Source organism: Engystomops pustulosus, chromosome 9 (assembly GCF_040894005.1).
Source record: "Engystomops pustulosus chromosome 9, aEngPut4.maternal, whole genome shotgun sequence".
Classification (NCBI taxonomy): Eukaryota; Metazoa; Chordata; class Amphibia; order Anura; family Leptodactylidae; genus Engystomops; species Engystomops pustulosus.
In genome coordinates this window covers 84401309-84421770 of record NC_092419.1, presented here as the reverse complement: position 1 = coordinate 84421770, position 20462 = coordinate 84401309, and the positions used below count along the sequence as shown (strand labels likewise).

The 20462-nt window shown below is 42.2% G+C and overlaps 1 protein-coding gene across 1 annotated transcript; it reads right to left on the bottom strand.

The window, feature by feature from the left end:
• Window positions 1-392: 392 nt before the first annotated feature.
• Window positions 393-20062, bottom strand: LOC140078055 (heat shock factor protein 3-like). The gene is made up of 13 exons (XM_072125852.1): window positions 19849-20062; window positions 16561-16669; window positions 16029-16156; window positions 14642-14766; window positions 11286-11361; window positions 8900-8961; window positions 8484-8568; window positions 7744-7901; window positions 7448-7654; window positions 4245-4350; window positions 3802-3867; window positions 3627-3696; window positions 393-3062 (listed from the first exon to the last, which is right to left on the bottom strand). Exons 1-13 carry the CDS (start codon window positions 19957-19959, stop codon window positions 2770-2772), a joined length of 1596 nt encoding a protein of 531 aa, XP_071981953.1. The 5' UTR covers window positions 19960-20062; the 3' UTR covers window positions 393-2769.
• Between the last annotated feature and the right edge of the window lie 400 nt (window positions 20063-20462).

The window sequence follows — 20462 nt, the reverse complement described above, 5'->3', positions numbered from 1 at the left end:
ACCCGTCTCCTTGCACACCTGCTCCCACACTGGGGTCTGCAGCGTGCAGCAGGAAACCAAGAACAGGCGCACTCTAGTCCCCACCACATGTTGTTTCTGGGGCTAGGTCACATACTATGGCAACTGTCCTCACTGCAGACATTCAGCCTTGACACGCAGCACCTCGCCTGTACTGCTTTGGACCAGAATCAGGACTCCTGATCTGGATGATCACCAGCTCACCGGCCGGGATCAAACCCTAGTACCTGCCATCAGACAGGCACCAGGTAGCTTCACACTCAGGTTCCCGTCAGGGACAGGAAACCACACTGAGGCTTGGAGAGAGGCGTGTCCTTTTTATGCTCAGGTTTCCTGTCCATGGGGGCGGATCCCTCTCTCTCAGGTGGTGCTGTCGTGGTGAAAGGGGAAAAAATCGATATGGAAATATCAGCATATGACCAGATTCTGTCAGAACAAAACACTGTTCCAGAGGAAATAGTACAGTGAAACCTCAGACGCTCACAGCACCCCCGGCTCATCTGATTTAATGCAAAAAGGATTCAGTACAAATACTGGACTTAAGAAGATGCTCTACACATTAATAGAAAGAGGTGGAAAATACAGAGTTACAAACTTAAAGGAATATTCCAGGATTAATATTGATTACATTAATCTAAAAAAAAAAAGTGGAAATGCACAAGTCCAAACACTGTATCCACAGGGTAAGGTATGGTGCTGCAAGCTCTAGTACCTGGGACTGATGGTGCAGTACTCAGAGGTGCCCCTGTGGTGCCATGCAGCTCGTCTAAAAGGTGCCCAAGTCCACATCCTCCCAGTACAGGTTTAGGACAAAGCTATCAGTCATCTACCCTTACCATAGGTGATCAATATTAGGTTACTCACCCTGTGCCCAAACGGATCACACGCTTAAAGAAACCGCTGCATTCAGTAGAGCCATTAATCGCTCAAAGTACTGCACCGTACGACGTACAGTGGCCCTGTATGACATTACACTAAACCTGGTCTAGAAACTGAAGGATGTGACGTCAGAGGACTGCGAAGCACAAGTGGCACTCACTGGGGCACCACTGCACTTGGCGGTGCCAGGTGAAGCGCACCCATTTATAATAATAGGCATTAAAAATGTTTAACTCATGCAATACCCCGTTAAGTGGTAAAGCAATTCTGTGTATACGAACACGCAGATTCCAGGAAGCAAAATATGGAAGAGAACTGCCAACGAAATACAAATATCGTCATAAAAAGGTATTACATTCGATTAGATCGGGGACAGTGCTGCTTTACCAGAGTGCAGGTTCTACTCTAGGATCGTCCTATTTCTACATTATGCAGCATCATGAAGCTATAAAAAGACTGTAAAAAGTGCATAATGAAGGGGAAAAAATGCCATAATGTGTAAGGGATCGCTATTCTGAATTTACATACCATCATGTAACTAGGATCACCATCACCACCCCCAGATATGACGACCCACCTGTAATACTTACCGCCACTCATCAATAAAAGAAAGAAAAACATCATATCATAAGTCAAAGAAAAAAACAAGTGCCCCACTAATAAGTGTGCATATAGATAGCTATACAGACCTGAATGCTACCAGATAATAGAAAAGATTGCATAATACCAAACGGAAGCACAAACCTTACAGACTCCTGGAGGAACGAACTGCACTAAGTTAAAGAGGGGCTCTCTCTTATTAACCTCCCTCAAGTAACACCAGCAATGTATAGGTCACTTATGAGATATTCATCCTGTCTTCCAGTAATCTGTAATTGTAAAGCTTCACACTGCAGTAGATGTATGGCTGTACCTGCTCTCTTCTTTCTACACTGCCCAACACCATCTACTTAGGCCTCATGCACACAACCATAAAGGGGGCCATGATCTGCCGCACAATTTATGGTCACTTCACAGCCCCCATAGGGGTCTATGGCACCCATGACCAAGTTGACCTGAGAAAAGTATAGAATACATACTATATTTTGCCGGGGAGGGGAGCCCTCGCCCCCATCCCTCCCTCTTCCTCTGCACAATGAAGAACATCCTTCATAGATATAAAGGTGTAGAGAGGGTCACAGATGCCCCTGGTGCATGTATTACAGGATCATTAGGCAGGTGGAAGAGCTTTACCATTACAGACTTCTGGCTTAGGACTTCGGCTTGTACAGGACCTCTACCTATCACATGTTCTAGTGACCATACTATGTTTTTTATTCTGATCCCTTATATCTCTTGTAGGACGTCCTTCTGGTTTCACTGTATTCAGTACATTATGCAGAGAAATAGCATATTAATGATAACCAAACAACCTCAATAAAAGCTCCTTTAAATTTAAAGGGCATCTACCACCAGGATGAACATGTATGCAAAGGGACTGAGGGAACGCAGGCTCCATAGGTGTTAATGAAGCTTTGAGCCCTTCAGCTGCATTTGCATACACGTTCATCCTGGTGGTAGATGTCCTCTAAAAGGATTTTGGATGTGGTGTTATGAACAGATCTCTGGTGCTATAGCAGTGATCATCATCCACACATTTGCCACTCAAATAGATTTGCATCTAAACATCTATCAAATTGGTGCAAAAGATTTCACCAGTTTACACTTCTAGGATTATAATGAAAAGAAAAGGAATCAACAGTAAAATCTGCTTATTTTCCCCATGACCAGAACTTATTGCAGGAGAATCATGAAAGAGTCTATAGTGGACACTCGCATTGTGTCAGAGTACATCACCTAATATACAGCAGGTTCAATAAAAACTCTCTGCTATTAAAGGGTTTCCGAGTCTGTGACTTCTTCTATCAGTTTGTTCACCGGGCTAAGGACAAAGATGGGCTGGAAATCGCTGGAGCCGGTGAGATCTTCTAGCAGTAGGTCCGCTGCCTGGCTGGAGTTATTCTGGAGAGTTACGTTATTCGGTACTTCCGCACTGCAGGGATACACGCCATCCTCCAATGTGCTCAGTAACGCTCCGGGATCTACAGACGTCGCTGCAGAACTGTTTGAGGGAACATCAAAGAGGGACAGCAGGGGGTTCCCCGTGTACTGCATCAGCTGCTTACCTGCAAGCAATGGACAAGCCATTAGCAAGAAAACCTGGTGCAGAAGGCATGTACAGACATGTATGTACTTTGTTTTTATACCCAATGTTTCTTAGCATGCTGAATTATTCTACACGAGAAAAGCGCACAAAACTAGGTGAGGGACTAAATTATTATGCAAGCCTCATATCATCATGGAAAACTAGGATGCTGATGAATAGTGAATAGAACAGAGAATTTAAAAAGTGCAATGGGGGGCAGATAAAGAATACCTCAATTTTTTTTAGGGAAACCTACCATCAGTAAGGTACCTATTATAGGGAACCTGTCATCAGAAATCGGCCTAATAAACCATTAGCAGGATGTTGTTAAGCAAGTCAATATGTGACTTGTAATCTTCAGTACATTTATCTTTCAGCCTACTAGCCTACTAATTTTTTCAGGTGTGGCAAGCTTAAAAACAGACCAACCAACCAACAAGCAGGATGCCAAAAAAAGAAAAAAATGGTAGTGCCCCCTGGGCAAGTAAAACTTTTTTTTCCTATAAACAGCAAAACACAGAAAAGTTCAGAAATAGCTGCAAACCTTTATGCTCATCGCTGTCTGACACTGGGTTCTGTAGCACTAGCCCCGGGCCAGGGTTCTGCTCTATATTCTACAAATCAAAAGGCAAATGGTTAGGTTTTTTTTTTTACATACTCCCAGAACAGATAAAATCATTTCTTATGAAAGCCACTAACCAACTGGGAAGCATACTCACTTGGGCTATGCTGGCGCTGGTAACAGCGAGTGGAGTATCTGAGGATGACAAGTCAGGTTTAAATAGCTGCAAAAAGTAAGTTGAAGAGATAAAAGGAGACTTGGCTATAGTTTCTGTATGTAGTTGTGCCTGAATTTTACGGGTGTGCATGACAGCTAGATGACATCAGGGGTGTGACATTTCCCAAATAAGTCTGAGACCTCATCTTTCCTACATAGAATACAAATGGGAAATCTTTGGAGAAGCTCTAGTCTCAAACTCTTTTGGATCTTCACAATTTATAACATATGATACCATACAGGGGAGACTGTGTGGATATAGCAGGGGGTTTATAGAAGAATATACAACTTCCAGAATTTCAGATTCCTTATACAGAAAAACACACAGACCATTGTATAAAACATACGCGCCGGATCATTTCAGATTGCTGACACCAGTCATACCTCATCGATAACATCTGTGTCAACGTTGAACTTCTTTCGGGACAACATGCTCTGTAGCTCCTCCATGCTGGCATCAATGCAACTGAGGAAATCCTGGATTTCATCTCTATAAACAGAACCAACATATTGTCATTTGATAAGGGACAGAAAAAGTCCTGACTTGTGGTGCACATCATAGCCCTTGGGGTTTTTTTGAGGTTTACTATAGAGGTAAACCATTCATACAGATATTTATTCCACAAATCCTTTCCTCACGTCATGCTGGACAACTTTGCCAATTCTTTCTTTACCAGTAATGGAGCTACTTCTCCTCGCTCCTCCTCGGTGTAGCCTGTGACAGCAGCCACCGGCAGTCTTTGCTCATCTCCTCATACTATTATTAACCTGCTGTTGGACCAGGGGACCATGTCCTGCTCATCCCGAATAAAGGATGCAGCAGCCTCTTGAATGAATTAGGTCCAGTTTCCTCCCACACAAAACATACTGGTAGGTTGATTAGATGGTGAGCCCCAGTGGGGACAGGGACTGATTTGGCAAACTGTGTGCAGCGCTGTGTAATGTGTGTGCGCTATATAAATAAAGGAATTATTATTAGGTTGTCAGAGGGGGATCCCTGTGCCCCCCATCACAGTCTGTCATTCTGCACAATTTCTGTGCCTCCAATCTCCTTCATCCCCTATAGCAGGGATGGGAACCCTTTGAGGAAGAGTGCCCAAACCTGAGCCAAAAACTCACTTATAACAACACAGCAATTTAATTATCAACGTATTGTTCCCTGCCCTGCCACAGCTTTCAATTGTATTGGCCCCTTGAGGACATCAATCTGGTTGAAAGAAGGAAAGGAAATTTGGATGATCAGTGTAGCTTCCCATCAGGGTCCCCTTGAACAGGAAGAAACATGGGGCAGGACCTCCAATTATAATCCAGTTTTGTCCGAACACCGCACTCCTCCTGTAGTCTCGGGAAGTTTTCCTTTAAAATAGCGCTGAGCCTGGGCCAACAAGGACAGCAGGAGGAGGCCTTGAGTCACTCAACCTCTCTGGCAAACTCTGTGCTGCGGTGAAGCCCTGGGTGCCCATAGAGATGGCTCCAAGTGCCACCTATGGTACCTGTTCGTAGACTATACACTTGCTCTAACCATTTCTGTTGCCCTCCAGATGATGGCAGCTGCCAGGCCGTTTCTCTATATACTGCAGACAATGTATTTGACGATTATGTGGAGCTCAGTGTATTCACTGCTTTACGTGACACTGGATTAGCTGCTGAGCTCCTTCAGGAGGGAGCAATATGCATTAAGTACAGTTTAGGGCAGACAAAGGAAGAAGGTAGACCCAGACCAAAAACAGATCTTCAAAAAGAAAAACAAGTGACAAAATTAGGAGCCTCATTCCGTTTCTTTTAAAACCTATAACAATATAAAGTAATTATGAAGCCAGTAGTTTATAAATATAAAGCAAAAAGCTCTAATAATGAAAACTATATAATTTACTTAAAAAATTACCCCCCCCTCCCCCCCCAAAAAAAAAATACAGTGTTATTTAGATATGATCATCACAAAAATCTGTAGCTACTAAGATTAACTCAAATTAGATTTTAGGGCAGAGATAAATTTAACGCAAGTCTCAGAATGAGAAGAGTGAAAGAGGAAAGAGACATCCGAGTAGTTTAGTGTATACAGCAAATCACAGTAAAAGGCTGGTGTGCCCCACATGACCAAGCCATGACATCCGAAGGCCTGGTCCGATCTTACTATAGCTGGAATAACTAACAAAACAATGTCAGCTCGTGCAGAACACTGGAACTTTTGAATTCCAAAAGAAAATCTATCAGTAGTTTAGACCATGAGATTGTTTGTCTAGGAGCCCTGGAGATTGGTGTAACAATACCCATGTAGATGTGTTGTTAGTAACAGAAGGACTCTGATAAAATGCCTTTACATTCCAGGATTGTAGCTGCACTTTGTAACACCGGGGGATTGTGACCACTGTTGTGGTCTTTGAAATACAAGATGGGACGAGAGATCAAACACATTTCAGTGATCTGGGCAGTACTGTGTGACACTTTGTTCAGCCAGGGGCACTAAATACCTACACACTCCCTTACAATAGCCCGGGAACTTTTTAGATGGTTTCAACATCAAACAGTCCACAGTATAGAACCTCTTTAAAGGACACCTGTCATCAGACCCCTGTCACTAGTCCTGTCACTACTACCTGTTGGAGCAGCTCACAAGGATCCATCCCAGCCTTTATCTAGTCAATTCATACATTAATAATTGCAAAATCATATTTTCTTTATTATGTAAATGGGGCTGGTCACATGGTCAGAGGCAGTGATGTCACCCCTGTTACCCCTCCCCTCTCCTCCCCCTGCTCATGTCTCTGTGTAATGTATAGTAAAGCATGGCTAGTGTGTGCTGTATCTGCTGACATGCTGCATCCTCCTAATACACATGTGTGACACAGACATCAGCTACACATGTACCTGACAACTTATGCTATAACATGGCTGCCTGGAGCTGTTGTCTCTCTCCTATACACACAGACTGCAGGGGCATGGCCGGCAGCACCAGGAAGCACATGGAGGAGACATTACACCATTATACAGACTGTCAGTCATGTGTATAGGAGTATCTCATACACACAGGCTGCAGGGGGCGTGGCCGCCAGCACATGGAGGAGCCATTACACCATTATACAAGCTATCAGTCATGTGTATAGGAGTATCTCATTCACACAGGCTGCAGGGGCGCCAGCACCAGGAAGCACATGAAGGAGACATTACACCATTATACCTCAAATCTTTATACAGGCTGTCAGTCATGTGTATAGGAGTATCTCATACACACACAGGCTGCAGGGGGCGTGGCCACCAGGAAGCCCATGGAGGAGCCATTACACCATTATACCTCACATCATTATCCAGGCTGTCAGTCAAGCACTGGGGGTGTGGCTGTGCTTCCACTCATGAATAAGCTGGACAGCTTGAATATGATAAAGACTCATTGGACATCTCACAGGTCATTTGCATTCAGCTTTAGGACCTCATTGCTTAAGTTTACAGGCATGTAGAGGGACAAAGAAAGGATAGAGGCAATGCTCTCTAATGGAAGTTTATGAAAATATATTTAGTTTAGGGGGTTATTTTGCCTGAAGGTTTCCCTTTAACAGGGTCCACCTACTCCAGTAACAATATAATCTTACCGGTCCAGAAGATCGATGTTGTTTATTTCAGAGTTTTCATTAAGAATGGAGTTGATGACGCTGTCTGGATCTTCGGGGACATTTGCTTGTACAACATCTAGCGCCATCTCGGCGCCTGCTTTGCTACTTGATGGATTTACGTTTTGATCATCCATAGAATGCAACTGCAGAACTGAATCATTGATGACAACTTGTTGTATACAATCGCTGTAGAGGAAGAGAAGAGATAGACATGGCAAAGCCCTGACTGTACGTCATGTATAGTGACTACATCATGAAACCACACAGGTCCTTACTCTGAGCCTAGGGAAGTTGTAGGAAGGACTATGGCACTCTGGGCAGGTTCTACAGTATAAGTAGAAACTTCTGAGGTCCCCTCTGCAGGACTAGAGGTCTCATATATCTCGAGCATGTTTTCCATTGAGCTTCCAGGGTTTTGAGAGGAGTAACACACCTTTAAGAAAGAAAGATAAAAAGTGTTGAAGGAAATCTACCATCAAAATCCATCATGATAAACCAGGGACAACGTGACTGTGCTAATCTTCTTACCGTATATGTGTTATTCATGGCCTTCTTGCTTTTAAGGTCAACTTTTACAATTATGCTAATGAGCCAGAAGTGCTCTGGGGGTGTTATAAGAGCCTCTGGTCCCAACACGACTAGTAAGGTGAAAGTAGCAGGTGATGATACAGACTTCCTTTATTCAGTACAGTTAAAAGCAGAGAGGAAACACAGACACAAATGTCTGCATTATCCCCTAACACTACCTGACGAGCTGTGCTGGGACCTGTGGAGGGTAAGGGAGTCTTGCTATGCTTCTTCTAACAACCTGTGAAGGTACAGCACAGGGGATTATTAGAATCATTTTAAAATTTTATTTTTAGAAGGAGACCATGGATATCTAAAAAAGAAAATTACCACAGTGACTGTGCCTGGAACTATGAGCAAGTACCCACAAGCTTTAAAACGCAAGACCCATTTGGAGTCCATAGACAGCACAGTAATGTGAACTAGTTATAAAAAGCACATATCTCACCTCTTCTTCCACCACCTCAGGAACCTGTAAGATTTGTCGACTGTATTTTGGTGGAGGGGACTGAGTTGATTCTAAAGTTAACTGTCTATAAGACAAATAGAAGAAAACATGAAAGGTACACAATATACTTAAACTTACAAAGAATGATACAATAAAGGGGGCTGGTTATTAGGATCACACAGTTTAACCTAATGGAAGGTTCTCATTGCCTGTTTAATACAAATTCCCAAAATGCTTTTATAATTGACATTAGTGGTTCCACTCACTTTTAATAAGGTATATACAAGTATACCCGACTCCCCTGCACCCCCAAGTCATGGGGGCGTTTGAAAACTTGCATGAAAAATATAGGTTCAAAATATAGAAAAAAAATAACACATCCAGGAGCAGAAAAAAAAAAGTTTTAATACAAATACCTTTTCCGTTTTGGTGCCATTACAATATTTCCCCTCATTAAACTTATGATGAACTGAAGCACCTAGAAAAATATACAGATTTAGAACTATACCCAGCACTATAATAATGAGGCAATCTGCTTCAAAGTATTTTAGCACATTTATACATCAGTCACACAAACAGTATGAGCAGCGATATCATCATTACTATACATCGAAGGGGACGGTATCACTACTTTATAAGACACATTAAAGTATATCTACAACCAGGATGAAGGATTGTAAACCAAGCACACTGACTGGTGTGTGTGCCCCCTCTTCCAGGATCCGCTTTCACTTCCTATATTACAAAAACAGGCTATTAAAATTATCCAATTGCGCCTGAGGAGCTCTGGGCTCCATAAGAGTTAAAGGAAACAAAAAACCTATTAACCGGTTAAGGACCGGGCCCTTCCCTGTTTTTTCATTTTTCACTCCCCACGTTCAAAAATCTATAACTTTTTTATTTTTACATGTAAAGAGCTGTGTGATGTCTTGTTTTCTGTGTAACAAATTGCAAGTCATAGTGATGGTATTAAATATTCCATGCCATGTACTGGGAAGCGGGGAAAAAAAAAAAAAAAAATTCAAATACAGTGAAAATGGTAAAAAAAAAAAAAAAAACGCATTTGCGCCTTTTTCTTGTGGGCTTATTACGACTTTCACTGAGCGCCCCAAATGACACGTCTACTCTATTCTTTGGGTTGGTACGATTTCGGGGATACCAAATTTGTATAGGTTTTATAATGTTTTCATACATTTACAAAAATTAAAACCCCCTGTACTAAATTTTTTTTTGGGATTTTGCCATCTTCTGGCGCAAATAACTTTTTTATACTTTGTTGTACAGAGCTTGTGGGTGGTGTCATATTATGTGATATTATTTTCAATGATATCATTTTTATGACTGAACGACCTTTTGATCACTTTTTATAGATTTTAAATATTTTTCAAAATGGCAAAAAAGTGCCATTTTCGACTTTGGGTGCTATTTTCCATTACGGGGTTAAACGCATTGAAAAAACGTTAGTATATTTTGATAGATCGGGCATTTTCTGTTGCGTCGATACCTAATGTGTTTATGATTTTTACTGTTTATTTATATCAGTTCTAGGGAAAGGGGGGTGATTTGAATTTTTAGGTTTATTTATTATATATATTTTTTTTTTAACTTTTTTTTATTTTTACTATTTTTCAGATTCCCAAGGTACTTTAACCCTAGGTTGTCTGATCGATCCTATCATATACTGCCATAGTACAGTATGGCAGTATAAGGGGATTTTCCTCCCCATTCATTACAAAGTAATAAAGGGGGTTAAAACGAAATAGCCTCAGGTCTTCGGAAGACCTGAGGCTACCATGTAGACGGATGGCTGCTCCCCGATGACGTCACGGGGAGTGACGATCCTAGGCAAGATGGCGGCGCCCATGCGCCGCTATCCTTTTGAGGCTGCCTGCAGCTTTGCGGTGATCGATCGCTGTAATAACACCTGCGATCGGTGCTAGCACCAATCGCGGATGTTACCAGTAAGCCTTTGCTGCAATATGCAAGACTTACCAGCCTGAGCCCTTTCCATGCAGCGGGACCCGACTGCCGCCATGAATACACGGCGGGAGGTCGTGAACCGGTTAATACTAAACTCCGCTCCTCTTCACCTTGATCCCGGCACTAATCTTGACACGCCAGGATCACCTATATAATAAGCAGCTCGGAGCACCGGGACAAGATGTCTGGTGCTTCGCGCTGCTAATTGTGCATTCATGTCTGGAGCCCCTCAGACTCATTTGCATTATTTCTAAAGTCTTTTTTTTCCTTAAAAGCAGTGTGATTGGTTTACAACCTTTGTATTAAAACAGTTTTTGTGGTTTACAATCTTTGATCCTGATGGTAGATGTCCTTTAAACACCGAATTTAAATAATTGTTCTCCATTAAGTTTTACTTTACAACTGCAGCATTTTTTTTTCTTCTATTTTCAGTCCATTTTAGGGTTGCCATCTTGCCTGAGCACAAGTAACACCATTTAGTGATTTGCTTTACAGCAGGTTCATGGTCAAGGAAACAAAGGTCTGGAGCCTGAGGTCTCCGGAGAGAATTTTAGGCAGGTGCCGTACAGATTCTATTATTTTGCACTGTAATCCTTTCCGTCTTGTTTGCAATGTAAAGGAGGAGTCTGCAGACTTCCCCAGCAATTGGACATTTATCCCTTATCCCGTGTACAGGGCATTAAAGACAATAGTGAATAGAAACCTATAAGCCAAGTGGCCAGAGAGAAAGTTGAATGATAAAGTACTCTTTTCCCTCAAAATAAGTTGAATGTCATATTTTCAGCAGAAAATTTTTTTTTCTGGAGACTTTACAGCACTCACCTTAGAGAGAAGCTTTTGCTGCTGACAGTGTCTTCTTCTGAGTGAAGAAACTTCTTTCCAGAGAGCTTTATTTTCTCTACAATCAAATCAGCAAAATAAAAAGGTTATTTAGAAATTGAAGTGGTAGATACTGGAGGCGCCAGTATGGAAATAAAACAAGGACTTCAGCACATGCTCTGAATGATGACCAAAGACGTTGGTGGAAGTCGTGTTACGGCCATGGATGTGTCGGACGTCATTCCTTCAATTCCAACGGGAATGCGTGGAGAGCCACTGCTGGAAAGAAGGTCACGCTCAGGAGACCCATTTTCAGAAGCCATTCACAAGGTCCTGGCGGGGCGAATGCTCATGGACAGATAGAGATAACGTGATCCCCATTAACAGCCATTTTATGGACAGGAATTTCTCCCAATTATGCCGATACCCCCATATGAATTGATAAACTGCTGTATGGGCACACGACAAGGCGTAGAATGGAAAGAGCACATTTGCATTGTCATATTTTACAGGCTATAAAATGTTTATATTTTTTGTAAATAGGACCTATGGGGGGGGGGAGACTTATTTTTTCTGGTAAGAGATCCACTTTTCAGGTGAATCATTTAAATAGCAAATTGCTGAGATTTTATTAACTCATACTTGGTGGGGATAAGAAAAATCATTAATTCTGGTTTAGGTTTTTGTTGTTGGCAGAACACCATACTATAAAAATAATATATTATCTTTATTCTATGGGTCACCACGATTACAGGAATACCCCATTTATATAGCTTTCTTATGGTTGACTTCTTTTGCAGAATACATGCAGTCCCCTGGTTACATACAAGATAGGGTCTGTAGGTTTGTTCTTAAGTTGAATTTGTATGTAAGTCGGAACTGTATATTTTTTCATTGTAATCCCAGCCAGAACTTTTTTGGTCTCTGTGACAATTGGATTTTGAAAATGTTGGGTTGTCATAAGAATCAATATTAACACTAAATCTTCATTACAGACAACTGTGATAACTGTTACAGCTGATTATTGTAGTCTAGGACTAAAGTACATTAAATTACCAATATCCAGAGGTCCGTTTGTAACTAGGGGTCGTATGTAAGTCGAGTGTTCTTAAGTAGGGGACCGCCTGTATAGAACTCATCTGTTGAGAAAATTGCTTGTTTTTGCATCGCCATGTTCTAAGAGGCATATCACTTATTTTTTGTATACAGAGCTGTTTTAGGGCTTGTTTTTGTGGGAGAAACTGTACTTTTTATTGGTATCATGTTGGGGTAAATGTTACTTTTTGATCACTTTTTGTACCTTTTTTCATGAGACGGGATGAGAAAATATTGTAGTTTTTGAAAAAAAAATTATTACAGCGACAACCTGCTGCCATCTAAGGCCCATAAGAGCGAGTGCTCAAAATGAAAATTACTTAGTCAAAAGTACCTGATTAAGGGTTAATTTAGACGGCCGTCGGGGGAGGGGGGGTGGTTGACGGGGACATACACGCGGCCGCATATACATCCCCAAAGACGACAATGGTCGCATGGCTGTACACCGGGAAAAGATCGAGCTTGCTTCCTATGGAGGGAGGAGGGGCAGTTTCTCCTTTTCTCCCTCACACGGCAACACAGCGGGCATACAGCATGTGAATGAAGCCTAAACTAGGAAACACCGAAAATAGCATTGGCAGATCATTCTGTACAGCAAGAGCTGAGAAACACTGGGTAGTTGTGTTGTCTGGAAATGCAGAGGCACAATTGGTCATACATAACTTCCACAAGACCGAGGCGGTATTCGTTTTTGCTTTTTACGTCGACAAACTCCTTTATGAAGACCTTGGTGGTGGTAAATATATACACTTCTTTCCTACAGATTTTTATTGAATTTACGGTATCAAAATTCACTTTAGGAAAAAAAACTCCCCTAATTTTCCACTTGTTTATGAGCAGCCACCCGCCCTGCTAACTGCGGCATTAAGAGGTCCCATTGTATGAGATAAATAAACAGAAAGAGGGCAGACTGGCACTGTCTTGTAATGGGGAGTGGGCAGGACTTGGGAGGGTGCATGCAGTTAGAAGGTTTAGCAGCAACCGGTGGTGCTCAGCAATAAAAGAAGACCAAAAGAAAAAAAGAGCAGCACTCACCTGGAAATGTTGAGGTCTTCACTAAGGAAGCAGCATAACAGGAGAGCTGCGTGCCTAGACGTGACACGTATCCCTCCTGTAATGCCGATACCCGAATAAAGGCTCCCACATTTCCCAGTGATTGCTGATCTATTTCTCTTGGTCGCCCCATTGTATGAGAATTGTCTGTATGGGACAATTCTGTCATTGTTTGTCTATCTGTAGGACAGGTACTTTCAATTACTTAATCACTTTGTTAATGGCCCATTGCTATTATTGATTTAAAAACACCCCACAAGCCTTTATTTTTTCGTTTACAGTGACAAATGAGGGCTTATCTGGGGAATAAATTGTACTTCCTAGTGGGCTCTATTTTATATATTGTTCAGTGGTACAGGGAAGGTATATAAAAACCTTTCTAAGCTTTGTAGAAAAAAAAAAAAAAAAAAAAAGACTTTTGCGCTATATTCCTACGGGCTTTGTTTTCACATATTTTCCTGTGCAGTCACAGAATGACACCTCCCTTTTATTCATTGGGTCATTACGATCACAGAGATACCAAAATTTATATAGGTTTTATAGTTTCAATACCAAATAAAATCTTTTGTACAAATTTGTTGTGATATTCTGATGGCAATAATATTATGATACTTCGGTGTACGGAGCCGTGTAAGGCGTCACTATGAGACATTTTGAATTTATGTGTGTTGAGAAATTTGGGCACTATTCTGTTACAGGGATATATTTATATTTTGATAAATCAGACATTTTGGGATGCAGGGATACCTAATATGTTTTTACTTGTTTATTTTCATATGTGTTCTAGGGATGATTAGAATTTTTACTAGAATTTCAGTACCCCTAAGGTACTTTAACCCTAGGTGGTCTGATCAGTCACACAATATACTATAATTGTGAATATACTGCTTCTATATTACAGTCTTCCTCTGGTTTGGACATTGATCGACCAGTTAACAGAAGCTAAAAACTGAGGGAGAGGGCTCAGTCTGGGAGTTTTCTTCATACACCCCTTACTGGTGTAGCACATTTATAGTCATACAACAGTAAGGAACAGGTTAAATATTTATAAGAAGACCATCACTCCACAAAGTATTGTGAGCTGCCATTGTCGCAGCATATGGAATTATCCAGCAGGCGGCAGCTACCCCCAGAGTACAGAAAGTACATTAGACCAAGTAGTCTACCCAGTAGTGCCTGATATAAATCATCTTATACATCCTTCTACTTACCTTCTCATATTTTCCAACTTTGCGTCCATGTTATTCTGCACATCTTTAAGATCTTGCAATTCTGTAACTACCTTCTGTAAATCTTCCTGTGTGAGATGAGGATCTTCAGACTTCACTGAAGACATCTATAGTATAAAATCAGTCATGAGCTGGTAACTCATCACATAGGTGTAAAAGGGACCGCGCAATGCGATTCAGCCTTCAGGGACACTTTATATACCCAAGTCTATGGGGATCTATGTATCACCCATCATGGGCAACAAATCTTCTATATGACACAGGCTCGCCGTATGGGAGAACAAACTCCCACCACAATTACTTGCGATGATTAGAGAGTTTCTTGTCAGATAATCCATAGAGCGTTAGCTTATTGTATGGAAATAAATACAACTGGGCAACCACAATTTAGCCAGTCTGGTTGGTTATGGGATTTCATTTTTTTTAACCGATTTTTAATTTATTTACACCATTTATATATGATGTACCATATGTATCTTATTGGCGTAGGTCCGGGGGTTGCATCTATATCTAGGGCCAAGAGGAGGAGGGGTGAGTGCTCTTCACATCTCCCTCCATAGACAATCGAGCGGCCACACTGCAAAACTTCTGTAATATAGGACTGTAAGCCCTATATTTTGCAGTGTGGCCTCTGACTTGGTGGCAGAGTGTGCTCACCCCACCGTCACCCTTAGCTGTCTGTGGGGGCCTTGATCTGGTTGCAGATCATAGCGGCCATGTGAATGAGCCCTTAGTCTTCTCTCCTCCACACACATCCAGATCCCTCCCTCCTCTTTGTCATGTGCATTGAGCAGCCAGGGGAGGGAGATGGATGGTGTGGAGGAGAGGAAGCATGCATGAAGATAGATAGGCACACACAGGCTGCACAGCTATCCTTCCCCCTGGGACTCCCCACACCCAGTTGGCAGAGATCCAGGCAATGTAAATTAAACTATTGACATAATTTAGAATGCTGACAAAGGCATTTTTAAACTCAGCATAGCAAAGGCTATTGGAACCTGTCGACAGCTAAAAATCACATTCATGGTAACGGGTTCCCTTTAGTGCCCCATTCACACGAACATGGTGGCTACGCATTATTCAATGGATAGCAGACAGACAATTACATTTCAATGGGCTCATGCACAGGGCCATGGTTTTCACAGCCCCATGTGCGAGCCAAATACCTGAGCTGCAAAACTCAGAGCAGGTCCTATATTCTCTCTTTGTCATCTGTTTTGTTTATAAGTGATACACTGTAGATACAAACAGTATGTGTGATACACAGAAGTCACAGAAATAGTCCAGAAACACAATCCACAGCATGGCAGAATAGACTGTGGTGTGGCCAAGGCAGAGCGCAGACTGACCAGAAGGCAATCATACTTACTTTGCGTTTGATATTTTCCAATAGTTCCGATTTTCCCTTTTTGAAAAATGGGTGCTGGAACTCAATGCAGGAGCCCCGCTCAGATTTCACAAGTCCACTCTCCAGACTCATCACTTTCCTGAAGCCATCTGCAGGACAGAATCCAAAGTGGGTTATAAATACCGTAAAAGTTTTGGGTGCCAATACCTGGATGAGAAACATCCAATTCAGGTATAAGAGAAACTTAGAAGTTGCAAGTAACAGCAGAACTCCTTAATGTATAACTAGTAGGGATCAACTTCAGGTCACTGTAGGGTCATGGTCACAGGTCAATTAACATCCTTGCATTACAATCATATTTTCAGTAGAGCAATAGGCCAGAAACTAAACCTAAATCATTGCTGCAGCAGTAGTGTTCCTACTTCTGTTGTGTGTCCTTCAGGCTAAATGTTAAATTGCAAGTAAATTTGTCCATTACTGAAGTGAATAGTCAATAATACAGGACCCGATTCAGATTCATATTTTTCAAAATCATTGGCGACATGATACATACACATATTCAGCTGTCGGATGAAGCTGGACAGGTTGTTGTGCTTGAAGTACTTGGGTAGGATCTCTTTGGAGAACCTCTGCTCATCCAGGATACAAAAGTTCTGGCCATTCTGTAAAAGAACCAGACGCAGATGTTAAGGGTAAGAAGGGAGTATGCCAATAATAGGCCAGATCAAGACAAGGGGTGCAGGAACTGAAAAAATACATAGAAAGTTCATGTTTTTAACAGTCTTTTGATACTATAATAAAGAAGTCTGATTATCATTACACCAATATTAAGAGGACCCCTGCCTTAGGGTTGCCGTACACCGATTGGAGTCCAACACAGGTGAACCCCTCCTTGGACTTGGACAGCTGTGTGTTCTCTATGTGAATAGACTGCACCAGTCGCATGTACTTTTAACATTTGCTCAACTTCTGCCTTTTTGCAATGATTTTGCACAGCAAATTCTCAGATACCTCAAACATAAAATTGAGCAAAAACTTCAAAATTGTTAAAGTTTGAGAATAATCTCCTCCCCCCTGCAGTTGCAATGGACCCACATACACCACCTCCTATGTGGAGTAGTTCTGTGATTAAATTTGCTTTCTTTTGAAAAGTCTCAGTTGGTAAATGTGTTGCACATTCTGTGGTGTATTTTTTCCGCCATTGCGTGACTTCAGAGGTGCGTTTTTTTCTCACTAAAAATACCCCGTAAAAATGATATTTGCGCAAAAATCTGCGACAATTATACGCCAAGAAGCTACATAGGACTAATGATAAACTCCCCCTACAAGTCTGGAATCACTTCCTACATATGGTACTAGAATCAGCTTCTTGGAGAATGGAGGATAGAGGATGTGTCCCTTCTGTCTGCTTTCAATCTGCAGTCTCAGGACCTTTGGAGGACCTTCAAAAGGTCCTGAAATAACTTGTGTACACGTGTAATGAAAGCAGGAATGGATGTACAAGGATTTCATGAGTGAAGGTTCTTCTCAGTATAAAATTTGGTGGGTTGTTTGGGTGGCCATGGGCCCCCTAGAAGGCTTGGGCCCTGTCTACTGTCGAAACCGCCTATATTAATAATCCACTACAGGTTGGTAGAGTCATGTAGTGGCTTGTATGTATCTAACTTGTAATAATACAAAAGAATTATTTACAATTGCTATACTAAAAAACCGATTCCCATCTGCGCTCAGGATTCTGTTCTGCAGTTTCCTTTTAAAAAAACGGATGAATAACAGATCTGTTTTTTTCCCCTCACTGATTTCAATACACCTGCAACAGTGCGGCACTCATGGCAAGCAATGTCCAGCTACTTTAACTAAATACTTTGCTACTAATGTATCCCGACATCTGTTTAAATTACAATCCATTTACCGTATTTTTCGGACTATAAGGCGCACCTGATTATTAGGATGAATGACCAGCAGGTGGCAGACCTGTGCACAGTTCAAGGCAGCTGTTGTCTGTAAGTACGGTTCATATATAAGGGGCACTGGACTATAAGGCGCAGCTTTGATTTCTGAGAAAATCAAAAGGATTTTTTGTGCACCTTATAGTCTGAAAAATACGGTAATGGAAACTGCAAAACGCTGATGGGAACAGGTCTTAAGATACACGGGGGCCCCAGCAGTAATGGGCCCCAACTTACCAATACCCAAATGCATTTAGTTGATTTATAAATAGTTTTTACTACTGTAACCTTAATAAAGATTACAGGCGGTCCCCTACTTAAGGACACCCGACTTACAGACAACCCATAGTTACAGACGGACCCCTCTGACCTCTGGTGAAGCTCTCTGGATGTTACTATAGTCCCAGATTGCAATGATCAGCTGTAAGGTGTCTGTAATGAAGCTTTATTGATCATCCTTGGTCCCAGGACAGCAAAAAATTTTGAAAATCCAATTGTTACTGGGGCCAAATTTTATTTGGTCTGGATCTACCATTATAAAATATACAGTTCCGACTTACATACAAATTCAACTTAAGAACAAACCTCCAGACCCTATCTTGTACGTAACCCGGGGACTGCCTGTAATTAATATTTGTTATGAACTGGGTCATATTATTTTGATGTTTGTATCGGAATGCGTGTTTGGTAACCAACCATACAAGTAGTGGAGAAAACAACAGCAATTCCTCTCTGACCCTGATATAGGTGTTTCTATCATGTTAGAACCTGCCACAGCACAGCCATTCCATGTGAATACCTGCAGCCCTGGGGCAGAGAAGGCTGCAGACAGCAGAAGCCCATCCATCCTATAGGGACATTGCAAAAGTCTATTTAACAGATCAAAGTTGTAACCCCTTACTGACCAATGTGTCATTAAGAGAACTTATTCTGAGGAAACTGCTTTCTATGGCACCGCATCAGAAGAAAATTGCAGGACATTGAGTCCTGCAGTTACTGAGCTGCGTTATCACAGCCCAGAATCAAAAAAGTTCAGATCCCAAGCGTTTAACCCTTCAGTCAACACGGTGTCTATGTGGCTGCAGAGGCACAGCACTCCTTTTGCCACCCCATTTTCACCTTGTGGCTGTAATCGCAGGGTGCTGATGGTGTTGCACGGCAGCCTGGGGTCGAGTGAAGGATCCCAGGGCCGCCTGTGATAAGTATTAGGCCAGAGGCCTGTAAAGATGTGCAGTGTATTATATAAGAGATCAAACAATCTCATGAAAGTATCCCCTTGTGGGACAACGTAATAAAAATATTTTAATAAAAAGTTTTAATTAAAAAAAACAACAAAAAAAAAAAAACCATGTGCATAATCCAGGCTACAAAACGTAAAAAAAATAATCATCCATCACGCACAAAAAAAAAAATATTAAATGGCAAAAACACTTTATAAACCACAAATCTGTACAAATAAAATATTTTTAGTAGATTTTTTTTTTAATATACTGCACAGAAAGGCTTAATGGTTAAAAAAAAAAAGTTCACCAGTAGAGCATATGAAAACTAGATCCCATACAACTATAGTGACAGAAAAGTAGAAGCTTGTAGAAGGAATTGATGACAAAATAAAGCTGGTGTGGAAACCAGGTGCAGAGATAAGGGGTTAAATATGGATTATTATATGAATAGCTGATGGAAGAAGAGACCTCCCAGGCCTGCAGGACCGCGGCCACCTGCTCTTGTCAGTGGTCACAGGGGGCAGATGCATAACTATTACCCCGTCTGCTGGACATCGTGCACCACGCCGGGCACACCCCCCTGTATAGTGTTATGCTGCGGGGTGGGCGTGTCCTCAGAGCACAGATACGACATGACGGCCACTATACGGGCACCACACGCGGCATTACCCAGTTCCACGCGATGACGTCACTGTTACTCGGGTCCTCCACCAGCGCCCAGAGCTTCATGAGGAAGGCAGGGACCGGGGGAGACGCGGCGGAGGTGTTGGGCTCCTTCATCCTGACCCCGGGACACACTCCCCGTCGACAGCCGCCACAGAAACGACGCCAACACACAGGCCAGCGCACTTCCGGAATGCGGGCCCCGCCCCCACACCGAGACTGAGGCGCTGACTGGCTAACAAAATCAGGCACCGCCCCCCTCAGGCTCCTCTCGTGGAGCATTGTGGGAGCCATAGGCTGACCGCCCGCACTGTAGGAAAGTTATTCAGAAATGACTACTCTCCTCATGCGGCTCCTGGCATGGATGGTGGCGCTGTAGTCCCATCACTGTTGGAGAGTGTAGTGTGACAAGAGCGTCCCATCTGTACATGGAGAGTCACTCTGCCCACACTGTTACTAAATATACGACCTGTAGTGCGGGGTCCTGGGCCTTGATTAACCCCTTAAAGAGAACCCGTCAGGCAAAATAACCCCCTAAACTAAATATATTTTCATAAACTGCCATTAGAGAGCATTGCCTCTATTCCTTCATTGTCCCTCTACATGCCTGTAATCCTAAG

Coding starts and splice junctions, on each gene's coding strand:
- LOC140078055 (XM_072125852.1), bottom strand. CDS start 19,959: ATGAAGGAGCCCAACACCTCCGCCGCGTCTCCCCCGGTCCCTGCCTTC. Junction 16,157..16,560: donor CATCCGACAGCTGAATATGT/GTATGTATCATG, acceptor TCTGTCCTGCAG/ATGGCTTCAGGAAAGTGATG. Junction 11,362..14,641: donor AAGTTGGAAAATATGAGAAG/GTAAGTAGAAGG, acceptor ATTTGATTGTAG/AGAAAATAAAGCTCTCTGGA.